Source organism: Zonotrichia albicollis, chromosome 14 (genome assembly GCF_047830755.1).
Source record: "Zonotrichia albicollis isolate bZonAlb1 chromosome 14, bZonAlb1.hap1, whole genome shotgun sequence".
NCBI classification, from domain to species: domain Eukaryota; kingdom Metazoa; phylum Chordata; class Aves; order Passeriformes; family Passerellidae; genus Zonotrichia; species Zonotrichia albicollis.
The window spans coordinates 9,235,539-9,248,214 of NC_133832.1; the positions used below are offsets into that span (position 1 = coordinate 9,235,539).

The following is a 12,676-nucleotide window of genomic DNA, read 5'->3' on the forward strand; positions in this document are numbered from 1 at the left end:
CATCTGCAATCTGGAGTATGATTGTGGATTTCATGGATTTGGAATTCCTGATGACATTGTTACTGAGATTAACAAATCTTCAGAAAGACAGATGAATCTGAAAGTACTGATCACCCACACAGTCCTTAACTGGACCACTGCTTAATGAAGGTTATGATTTGCTCCCATTTCATCTGTGGATATGTACCACATTTCCTTAATTCCCCAATATCCCAGTGGTGGCTGCTGGCATTTCTGTGCACAGAAAAGTAACTAGTAAAGTATTTAATATATTGCAGCTTCTTCAATTCAACCTAGCTGCAGAAAACAGCCATTTTCTCTGTCGGTGCTTCTGGGACCAATTGCTGGGAGATCTCAGAAGCAGCACAGGAGTTACCAGCACAGAGTGAATAATCTCTGAGTGAATTGCAGTGCCTCCTAATGAAACCTTTCTACCCCAATATTCAGCTATAAAATAAAGTGCTGCAGTAATTTCCTAACCTCCATATTATGCTGCAGCTACTTTTTCATGTATCTTCTTTTGTACAAAGTACGTTGAAGTGGGGAGTGATGTGAAGGTCAGATTTGTTTTGGAAAAGCCCAAAAGCTCTTTCTGCTGTTATTAGGAGAGCTGTGAGAAGGCCCAGTGGCAATGATATGTAGATAAACATCTGCATTCCTTACATACCACAATCATTTTTGCTTCAAGCAGAACTTCACACTTCCAGTGCTAAGCAGACTGTGTATGCGCCCACTAGACATCCAAATGCTCTCTTCCCCATTTGGTGTCAGGTATCCATTTGATAATTTGCTTTTGCATTATGAAGAGCTATGACTGATTCAGTGATCCTCTAGATTTGTGAAAGCTCTCTTGCATGCTCAGCAAACACTTAGTCCTTTTACAATACTGTAGGAGCTGATTCTTTAGTAAAAAACATTCCACTACCGTACAGTCGCATTGCAAAGATCCTCAACTATTTTATGCACTGCCTACTCAAAAAATAAATAAAGATTGAATTTCATTCCTGAGCCCAGGATCCTCTTGCACTATACAAATGTAAGTATTTAATTTGGCTTCCCTGTTTATGTTAGTTTGTTTTAGTTGCTCTGTGTCTTACTCAAACACAAGAATGCAGTATAATTTGACTCACTCAGAACTGTGTGTCTTTGGCTGCTTTTTGCTTCACAGTAAAAAAACCCCAGGTTTTAAAGAAGGTCTAAAAGTGTTTTTTGTTCTTTAGTTGTGAAACTAAAAACTAGACAAACAACCAAAAGAAATTTCATACCGAGAGCCTGCAAATAAAGGCATAGACTTAAAAAATGAACTGTTTGTAGTATTGGGGGAAGGAAGCAGATTGGCAGCCTGCAGAGATTGTTGCTCCCCCCTGCAGAAAGATGTTGGAGGTTAGAACAGTGCAGTACCCACTCCAAAACTCCCTTGCCAGCAGAAATCGGTTTATGGCAGGTACAGGGGAGAACAGGACAAAGCTACATAACAGTGATGAGGGAACTTTCCCTGGGAAAGTTTATTCTAACCCAAGAGATCTGGGAAGTACCAAAAAGCTGTTCCAGCTCTCACTGTAGGAAATGGGAGGAAATGGAGCTGCTAGCTGTAGAAGGAACTGCCACAGGTCATAGGAGGTTGTCTCAGCACAGCAGCACTCACACCCAGCAGCAGGACTGACAATCCCAGTCACTGAGTCAATTAGGTTGGAAAAGACCTCCAAGATAATCAAGTTCAACTTTGGATTGATCACTATTTTGTCAACTAGACCATGGCACTAAGTGCCATGTCCAGCCGTTTCTTAAACATGGTGATTCCACCACCTCCATGGGCAGCCCACTCCAATGCTTTACAACTCTTTGTATGAAGAAATTCCTCCTGATGTCCAAAATGAACCCATCCTGGTGCTGCTAGAAGCCATGTCCTCTTGTTCTGTCACTTTCTGCCTGGGAGAAGAGGCCAACCCCTACCTGTTTACAACCTCCTTTCTCAGATCATCACAGATGTCAAAGACATCAGTAGAGCTTAAAGATGCAGGGACAGCATCTGGGACAATATGGAAGAAACTTGGTGACTGATGCTACTTCTGGAATCTTCACTTAGATCCATATTAGTTTACAAGTACATAAAGTTTCCCTAAAAAGACATTGAGGATTCTCCTATGAAATGTGGTTTTCCTGGCAAGGTAAACTTAAGCAATTGCTCACATCCAGGTCCACATCATGCTGGAGAGCTGACAGCTTTTCAGTGCAAAGTGCACGGTCAGGGTCAGGGCTGGAATGTGAAGCTCAGCCCTTCCCAGACTCAGGGAGTGTCCCTGAGAGCCAGCCTAGCTGAGGGAAGCTTCGGGCAGCCCTGTAGATGCTTCTGCCTATTTCTGTGAATTATGTTCAATGAATAACAACCAAACCAAAATAAATCTCCACAGGAGACTGAAAGCAGCAGCATCTAGTGCAATTAGTCAAATAATCAGAAGTAGCTCCCAATCTGGAGATGTTCTTAGTTTTCAGATGCCTGAGAAAGATGTACCACATAGAAGCCCCATTTGCCATATTTTAAAACACTGATTTTCTTATGCCGACTTCTACACCTCAAAGAGCTCTATCTAGCCATAAAAAGCTGAAGAATTTTACTGAAATTGCTGTAGTTACAGATAGTTACATTTCATAATAGTTTAGAAATGAAAATTGGGTTGTAAAAGTATTTGAAATGAAAATTTATTCTGAGTATTGTTCTAATGATTGGTTGTTTATGAGCACTGTGCAAAAAACTGATTTTATATTCAGTTTTAAAATGCATGTACAGCAAGCATTACATTAGCAAAATAAGGAATAGTCAAAGAGGAGGAACATAAAGCAGAGGCACACCCTTCTGAGACAGAATGCAAAGCAACACCCATGAGTAATAAATAATTGTTCACAAATTTTATACCATACAGTTTTCTGTTTCAGGGGATAATACATTAATATTTTGCAGATGCCATAAACAGGGGGAGTGGAAAATCTTACAGTAAACAAAATAAATTAGGAAACAGTTATTAAAAATCTCATAATTTCTTTACTTATGTTAGCTGTTGCAACAGGAAGAGTGACCAAGTCAATCATCTCTTAAGCATTTATGAAGAGCCAAAAAGAAACTGGAGAAATGTAGGCACACGAATGTTAACATCACTGAGACAGAAATCAAAGTAGAAATAGGGGTTTCTTAATTAAATATTGATCATAAAACTAAGAAGCCACCAATATCCTTGAAAAGTACCCCGTTTAAACTCAGAGAGGTTACACTCACAGACCTTAAAGTCTCATACTCTTATTATTTATACCAGGCTGCCCTCTAGCAACGAAAACCAGTGCACAGCATTCATGAGGGGTTTTCTCAGAACACAAATTGGCTTTCCCTTTCAAAAAATGTTTGCTATTTGCCTCTGCTTTAATCTGCATTTTAAAGCTCTTATTTGGTAATTTTTCTCATTAGTTTAATAGAAACAGCAAAAGTGGCTACTTAATTGCAATGGTTAAAGCTAAACATACTTGGAGACAGCAACTGTTTTATAAGGAGATATATATGTACATATATATATATGACAGATCTTTGTTCCATTAGACCACCTTAATCCCTGCTGTATTATCAGGGAATCTGCTTCCAGCCTTTTCTTACTCAGTGCAAACTGCACTGTAAGAAAAGCAGTCTAGTGCTGGTGGACTCCACAGTGATTCTCCACATCTCCAAAACCTGGCAGGATCTCATAATTTTTTCTAGCACAATTTGTACAACTTGTAGGGTATATTCCAGTCCAAGACTGGAACTATAAATCCCCAGCACACTAGACCACACTCATGGGGTCTGACACATCCCAACCCATTTTGTCCCTCCCACACCTTTCCCTAGAAAAATTATGATCACTGTCTGCTGCTAACTCAATCTACCTGGAAATTAACATGCCAATAAAATACAGTCATTGAATTAAAATAAATTCTTATTTTTTAAGAGAAGTCATAGAACAAATAGTTGTTGCTACGTTTCTTCTTTGGCTTGATAAAATATATGAAAATTCCCAAGCCCTGTGTTGATATTCAGGCCCTAGGCTAGGAAGGCATTGCAGAACATATTCATCTCTAAGCCACCTTGAATAGAAGTCAGTAAGAGCTAAAGACAGGCTTACAGACCTTTCCAAGTGCCTGATCTAAACTGGAGTTAAGATTCTGGTCTCTAACTGAGTTGAAAACCACTGCAAAAGGGCTTCATTTAGAAAATCTTGTTCAAATTAAAAGTAATCCAAACTGGCTCCAGTCCTAAACTGGCAACATAGTTAAATATTCTGATTAAATAGCTTCTATGATTACAAACAAGAAATCATCACAAGTTTTCTGTTAAAAGAAAAAAAAAGAGTATCTGAGGGAAAGTACCAAAAATGCTGACAAAACAACAAAGGTGAGCTGGCAGCCACTGGGCTACAGGAGGCTCTTCAGCTACCTGCAAGACCAAACTGTTCTTTGAAATGATGCACAGTTGGAAAGTTATAGCAAAGCAAAGGTCAGACGTCAACAGAAACATAATTCAAAAGGCAAAAAATTTTGTATTTTACAGAGTATACTCCCTAAGGACTTAGCAAAAGATCACTGCTGTCATATTGAGCTGAGGAAACACTGAGGAAGACATCAGTAAGATGCATTTGGCTCTCTGCTTCTCTCCCTGCCACTACCCCAAGCTGATTTAGCTGCCACAGCTATAGCACCCAGAGGCTGGGGGACTCGAGATGGCCAAAGTGACCCACATGTCCTTCCAACCCTCCTTCCTTTCAGCATCTTTTGTGGACAGCTGAAGTTGAGGGGTTACGACTACCAGGACAGCACTTTGCACTAGAATATCTCAGCTGTGTGTTGGAGGAGGCTTTTGTGCTGCCCAAATAGGATAGCAAGGTTGATCATTACATATCCAACATTAAATAAACATATGAGGGGTGAAGGCATGGTAATGTATCTGTCTCATGGACAGTAGTGCACTGACACTTCCTTTTAGAGTAAACTGCTGCTTTGCATCTACTGTGAACTTCATATTAAACTCAAAGCATTTCCATTGACCTTTCCCCCATAAATTTAAACCTTGGGAGGGGTTTATACGTGACACTATTGAAAAGCATGTTGCAGTAGTGGAAAAATATGTTACATGGAACAAATCAGTAGGTTAAAGCCTCCACTCTATTTTTCCAAAGAAATACTCTTTTCCATTAACCATGGAACTGGAATCCTGTACCACAGTATTTCAGGCTGATTATGTGGAACTGCTAAATATTACTTTTGAATTTCTCTTTTTAACTAACCAGTGGGACATTCTTAAAATGGTATTCTTAAAATACCATCAAATTATTTCTCTTGAATAATATAAATAATGACACTTCTTCAAATGTTCAGCTTCTTGCCCACACCCAATTTTCTGAGAATTACATCCACTAGGGATTCACACTGGATAATTTTTCAGTGTGTTACAACCAATAATTGTCAAATAGCACAGTTAAATCTCAAATAGGATTCTACAGGCCTCAAGCAAAATTCTTACTGAAGTCATGAGAAATCTTTCTTGAGAAAAGACCAAGGGCTAAAACTGTTGAAGTAAAGAATAATTTTATGAAGCCCTGCTGGCCAGTTTACACATTAGATAAACTGGTGTTCAAACAGAGGCTATTTGGACAGGAATGGAAAAACTTAAACAATTAGACCTTATTCAGCTACTGCAAAATCTCATCTCTGGAAATCAAAAGTTTGCATATATACAGGGACACAAGAAAGTCCTAGTACTGAAAAAACTTATGAAAATTACATTGATTCAAAATAATGGTTAAATATAGTCCTAATAGTCCTGAATGAAGTCCTACTGCAATGCATACTTATCTTCAGGTACATGCTTTCAGTTCTTTCCTGATTCAAGATATTAAAGGACACAAAGTTTTTTATTAACATTACTTTCTAAACTGAGAAATACAAAACTTCAAGAAGCCCTGTAGCCACAGATGTTTGACAGTCATAGGAAAAGCAGCATGAGCTGATAAAAATACTGCTTCTACAGAGAAATCAGATGCAGAATAAAGCGCTCCAAATGACAGAAAAGGTAGCAAGGAGTCTCTGAGGTAAACAATGGTACACACTGTGAAACCTCAATTTCTAACACTGCATTTTATTCCTCTTAGTTTGTCTTTTTTTCTTATTCATAAAAACACTATCCTATCTCAAAGGCCTAATATCAAACTGCTTTGCTATGCATACTTTCCCAGGATATGTAGATAGTCTGAGTGCAGGCAGCAGAGATATAAAAAGTATGTTTAAAGAAGAGGGACCTCTAAGCCATCTTAGAAGAGAATCACTGCATGGAAACAGATAATGATGGCGAGAGAAGGGAAAGGCAATGCAGCAGCTGCAATAGCCAATTTTCCCCACAGATAAAATACCAGACAGAATGACACTGATGGGCTTCAGGCTGTAGCTGACTTTTAATGGAACCTTTCCTGATTGGTATACTTCAGAGTAAAATCAAGTTCAACAACAAAGCCCTAACTCTTGTCACAGAAGTCTGTGCATTAGAAACTGGGTTAATCACAACTCTGAAATAAAGATTCTTTCATTGTGTAGCTCATCTCAAGAAAGGATATATCAATTACAAAGCTTTCCTTCCTCACACATCTGAAATGTGTAAGTTGAGAAATAATTACTTGGATTTATACTACCCAATGGAGTAGAACAGGACTACTTTGCTCAGTATTTTCACTACCATTTGGAATAAAATTTTTGGTAATGGGTGTTGTTAGTATTCAGGAGTAGGTTGCTATGGAGTATTCTAGTTTGTCCTATTGTACATATAAAACTGAACAAATACAGTAAGGCCAAATTGAACATTTCATAGAATACAGATAAGTGTGGATTTGAGGGTTGCTAACAGCAATTTCTTAATATAGTCTCTCACTTTGCTATGGCAATTCTTGGGCCAGGCAGGTGCAGAATGTATCAAATTAGTACCTTAGGGCAAGGAATACAATGGGATGTTTCATTATAAACTCAGGGAAGCAAACTGCATCCTTGACATACTCTGCTTCCAGACACTGCTGAGGCAATTGATAATTCTTTATGTCTCATGTGAGAATCACCAGAAGAAATCTCTGGAACTAGTAATTAATCAAACAAAAGCATAACACAGAGCTAAAATTTTCGAAATGGTGCCAAAAGCGTTTGTGGAAATTTGTAATGACAACTGATGAGAAACTCAATGCCTAGAGGGAGGGAGGGTTGTGGCTTTCCTCTGGTTTTGTTTAGGTTTTTTTAATTTTGTTTTTTACTGATTGCTACAGAATTGTTACAGGGAAAATCTTCCAGTCAAGCCTTTGTAGAAAATAAAATCCATTTTACAAACAGTTTCTATTATACTGGCAATTTTCCTGTAGTTACAGAGAATGAGATTTATCCATTCCAACAATAGGTCTCCAACTAAAGAAGAAAACCAAAATATAAGGCAACAGAATGGGTCTGGAATAGAGTAGGGTGGGATGAGCCACAATCAGAATGCACTTGGCAAGAGAAAAAGGTATTAAATTGGCTTTAAAACACAAAGGAGAATGTCCCAGATAGCAGGGCAAAAGGCAAAAAATAGGAGAGAAAAAATGAATGAAGAAACTCTGGTAGATAGCAACGACTGCCTGTGTCTAATTAGCCTTAGCTAAAATGGGAGAAATATATTCTAACAAGCCCTTGTAAATCAGCTGGCAGGTGAAAGACCTCACTTCTCTCATTCCTGCCATAAAATGATACATTTTGCACATTTTGTACACTGCCTAGAGAAACAGGGCTAGCTATGGGACGCTACAACATGAAAAAGGACAGTTGCAGTAATCAAGGCCATTAGCCTCAGATTTCCCTATGCTACCAAACCTGGATCCTTACTGTCCAAACAACCCAGACAGATACAGTCTTCCAGGCACTGGATTCCAAGTTAATTCAGGTAAATTCATCCTTAAAGTTTTCATGCTGCAGTGTCAGCTACAGTGCTTTTTCTCTTCCCACTGATTTTACCAGGGCTGGCATTCAAAGCCTAATTTCAAATTACGGTGACAGCTTCGGATAATGCAAAGTGTCATTTTTGCACCAGCTCTATCATTGAGATAAAAAGATAATTATCTGCCAATCCACTGGAAATCCTCCCACTTCAGAGATTTATATGTGCCAGACAATTTTGAAATTCATGTTACAAAGAGCTCCTTTAAAAAAAAAGAGACTACCTCATAAGAAAAAAAATTGGTGACATCCTTCCTAGTGAAGCTCAACAAGTTCCTGTAATGGAATTCCCATTTACACCCACACCAGTCTGGTGACTCAACTGCACTGGTGGAAACAAGAATTTGTTTCTACACATCAACCAGCACTTACAGGCAAAGACTCTCACACATTGCTGGATGCTCCAATCCAAACCCTGATGTGCAGACAGACACAACCAGAGCTGATTTATGGATCACACTAGAGTCAGGGTAGGCACACAGATAAATCAGTCCTGGTAGGACAGCACCAGTTCCAGGTACTTTGCCACTTCTTTCCAGGGAAATGAAAGACAAAAGCCACAAAAGCTTACACTAGGTGCTCAGGCAAAACTGAACTCATATGATATTAAAGCAACTGAGATGAAGAAAAGAACAAGAACATTCAAACATTTAACTCTCAGAAGCACATTTAGATAATTTAGAGGAATCATGACCTAAAGCATCATGCTTAGGTGTATTTTCTCCATGCATCTATTGGATAAGAAACATTAGTATTATGGTCATAAGGACAATGAATGTATGCTAATGCCTTTGTTTCCATGCCAAACCACCCATCTGGTCTCTGCTCAGAATTCTATCACACTCTTTTCTTTTCACTTTGTCCTATGCTATATTTAAATCAAAAATACAAAACTATGCATTATCACATACATATAATTTATGATCTAGACTCTCAGAGTTCATAAAATTCAACAATAACAAAGAGAGAATGGTTTTGAATACTAAGTTTCCAATTGTTCAAGACGTAGCACTGCTTTCTTGTGTTTATTGTGTTATTGTGTTGCATTAGCAACCTCTTCATAACAAGAAAAGACAAAGCACTTGAATTAATTACCTCATCATCAGGGGGGAAAAGAATCTCATTTTTTAATGTATAGTTCATTCATCTGCTAACTAAAATTGTCTCATGCTGATACATCACTAGTACCACCATGCCTGATAAGTTACCCACCAGTCATCATTACTACTGGATTTAGGTTTCATTATTTTATTATAAAGGTGCCTACAAAGTCTTTTTTATTATCACTTGCTGTTTCAAATAGGGGAACAGAAGTTTGCATTAGAAGTTTTTGGGAGATTAGTAATCAGACTTCCTGCACTCACCATGAAATTTATATTTATAAATTGACACTAGATATGTGTAAGTGCTTCCTGCCTGTTGTCTGAGAGTGAATGCTGCAACATGAGTCATAATTATTAAGGCCATAATTTATGATATTCTACTTTTCCTTTTGGTCAGCAGAAGTACTTCAGAAAGACCCTGCTGGGGTAATTCATCTGTATTTACACAGATGAAATGACCAGCCTGCTTCAGGGATTGTCTCCTCTTCTAGCTCCTAGGAGAACATTTGTGATTGGATCAGTTAGAACTGAGGACAGATGAAAAGACCTGATAATGGGCCTTTTGCTCCAAAACACCTACAAAAGGAACCTTCATAGTGGGGCATTCTCAGCTGCCCTTGTACATGTGCAACTTAAATGGCCATTTATTGTCACAAGACAAATGCTTATCTCCTCAGCCCCAGAGAATGTAATTATGTGTGTGAAACTACAGCTATCAGTATATATGAAATACATTCACATATTCATGGCATCTTCAAGATAAAGTGCTCAGACACTCTGAAGTACAGCTTCATTGCATCAAGCAGACAGTCCTACCATGATGATGAAGTGATTACACACCATTATGTTTGAAGCATAGTAAATATTTTGTTCTCCCTATGAGTCCATTATTCTTTTGCACATATCAAAAAACTGATGTTAAACCAAAAGCATATCCTCAATTAATGGTGATATTCAGCTCTTATCTCAGATGCACAATTGCTTTCCAAAGAAGTAGCTTCTCATAATCCAGTCCCATGAGGCTCGAATCTAACCCAGTTACAATACTGAAACCTTTTCCCTTTTCAGTGTCAGCACAAAGAAAGCTGGGGACTAGCTCCTAGTCCATGCTCTGGCAGCTTTAATACTGGCCTAAGTAGGTTACTGAGGGTTACTTTTGGCACTGCTTGGGAAACTTAACTGATGTCAAGCCAATGCACCCCACATTCTGCCAACTGCTTCTTGTTCTCTTCTGAATCAAGGAAGTACCATTAAAAGTGCCAGGGAGAACGCTGAGGACTGGGATAAAGCACATTATGCTCTAGCGACCTGTGTAAGCACAAGGGATCCACAGGGAGCACTTACAGACCAGAACAACCTGGAGTAGCTACTGTAATTTGTTCTGGGCACCATATAGAGATGTCATTGTCTCTTCCAAGACTGTGCCAAATACTCTGGCAAATCTTGACATTTTGTCCTTAAGTCACTGTTTGCAGAAAAATTCCTAAATGTTGTGTTTGCTTTCCTTCCTGCCTCCATCCATCCATCCCTCCATCCATCCCTCAAAACTTTATCTGAAATCCCTTTCACCCTGTGGAACCACAAACAACTTTAAGTGAGTATTTAGCTTATACCCTACACCAATCTGAGCTTTCCAGAAGTCAGAGATCTGCAAAACCTCAGCTTCCTTTACTGCTATGAAATTTTGGAAACATGGCGCTGCTGCAAAATATTGTCAATACATTACAGGTGAAAGAAGGTTTTTTTGGATCATATTTCCTTTTCCATCTGATATTGAAGAACTTTCTTCCACTCTGAACTCTTAAGGGTTAACTGGCATTGGGTGGAGGAGGGGGAAATCAGAGGTCAGCTCATGTTCTCATATCAGTGAACTCACAAGTTACTCCTTAAGCATGTGGTTTCATCCTAGGTTCTTCCTGCCAGCAATTTCTCACTTTAATCATACACCCACAGCAACCCAGATCTTTAAATTCAGCAATTCTTTCTCAGGTTTCAGCAAGTCATTGGCAGCCTGAGCTATTTTTGGGATATTTTCTCTACTGCAGATGCAGCTTAGGAAAACGCAGGGAGCATGCTAAAGACCTGCAGCTATTTGCCTTGTACAATTTGCTCATTTCTCTTTATTTCTCTGTTTTCCTGCACTCATCACTTAAAGGACAACCTTTCTTGCAAACAAAATCCCTGGAGCCTGATTAGAGGGACTGAAGGCTCCCAGACACGGATTGCCTGCCAGCCACAGCACGGTAAGGACATGGACACTTTTGGCTAGCCTTGCATTGCAGCTTTTTAAGCTTTGCTGAATGTTTATTTGTGTCCATCGCTTCCAAATCAACACTGCTGGCATGGCAGGCAGTCTCCAGCTCCCGGGCTCCATTTTCATTCCCTAAAATCCTCAGCACTTGTAAGTAACACATTTATACTCGCCGTCTCTTTGTGTGTTTTAGAAATCAATGACTGACACTAATTTTGATCAGTTCTAGGGGTCTGGGATTTTTCTTTACATTTTACTATCTTTTGGACATCTGTGATTTGCAATCCTGATTGAAACTGTGGATATTTTATTTCCTGATCTTCCCTGTTGAAGGTATATTGTTAATTTTGGTACTTAGCTCAGCAAATTATTCAAATCAGGGAATGGTTTTATGTACGGTAGATGGAAATGTTATAAAAAAGCCCTGCTCCTGATGATTTACAGCTTTATACATTGCCTTCCTGTCTTGTGCTCTAGCTCTGCTTTAATACCTTGAGGCTGCTGAAGCAGTACACTAACACTACAAAGGAATTGACAGCATAAAACCAATGCAGCAGCCAGAGCTTTACTAAAAATGACTCAATTTTATCATGCAGTTATTTTATTTGCTCACAGAAATGCACCAAGTAACCCCTGCAAGATTGGTGGAATTTCAATTTATTAATGTACTTTGGATTTAGTAGATTCAGGATCAGGCTCTGAAGGTGGTATTTTTATTTCTAAAAGTCTCTTAACAATTTTGAGGCAATTTCTATTATATTGCCAATGTTGCTTTGAACATAAGGCTGATACCTGAGCCTGGGTCTCTCATGCAGCTTGTGAGTCTGCCTCAGTTTCACTGAAATCCCTGATACTAAACTAGCTGAATGATAAATAGGTATCAATCCTTTAATCTTCAGTTCAATTTTATACCAAATCCCAAATGTTAGTACTCAGGTTGCTTGAAATCTTGAGATTCAGCACATTTCTCAGAGACCACAGGAGGAAAGATGGATGTGCCTTAGTAAAAGTTAGCAAAGCACTCAATTGTTAACTGTTAACAGAGAAATTGTTTTGTCATTAGGCAAGTTACAGAGCACACATGTAAAGCTAGATCACACATTTCTCTCTCAAAAACCCAATGTTGTTCTCAGCACAAACAGAAGTCAGGGGAAGGAAGTTTCACCAACAGGACAGGTCTGTGCAGAATTGAGTCTTTTGGGAATTCAGTGAGATAAACCCAATACAGGAATTATACCTGTACAGACAACCATTCAAGTGGTGCTCGTTGGGACTCATTTTAGAAAATGCTGTCCTAAATTGT

At 38.8% G+C, this 12,676-nt stretch overlaps 1 protein-coding gene and 1 long non-coding RNA gene across 5 annotated transcripts in view; one reads left to right on the top strand and one right to left on the bottom strand.

Annotated features, from left to right (window-relative positions):
- LOC102062581 (uncharacterized) overlaps window positions 1–12,676 on the bottom strand; it is a 47,848-nt gene that overhangs the window by 10,988 nt on the left and 24,184 nt on the right. The window lies entirely within an intron of this gene.
- AMMECR1 (AMMECR nuclear protein 1) overlaps window positions 10,992–12,676 on the top strand; it is a 96,551-nt gene continuing 94,866 nt past the window's right edge. Inside the window, exon 1 of one of the 4 annotated variants that reach the window (XR_012582695.1) lies at window positions 10,992–11,365. Coding sequence is in view for 2 of the 4 variants with exons in the window: in XM_074551528.1 (XP_074407629.1) it covers window positions 11,194–11,365 (172 nt within the window). In the remaining 2 variants the exon portion in view is untranslated. The other 3 variants (XM_074551528.1, XM_074551527.1, XM_074551529.1) reach the window with 3 other exon arrangements.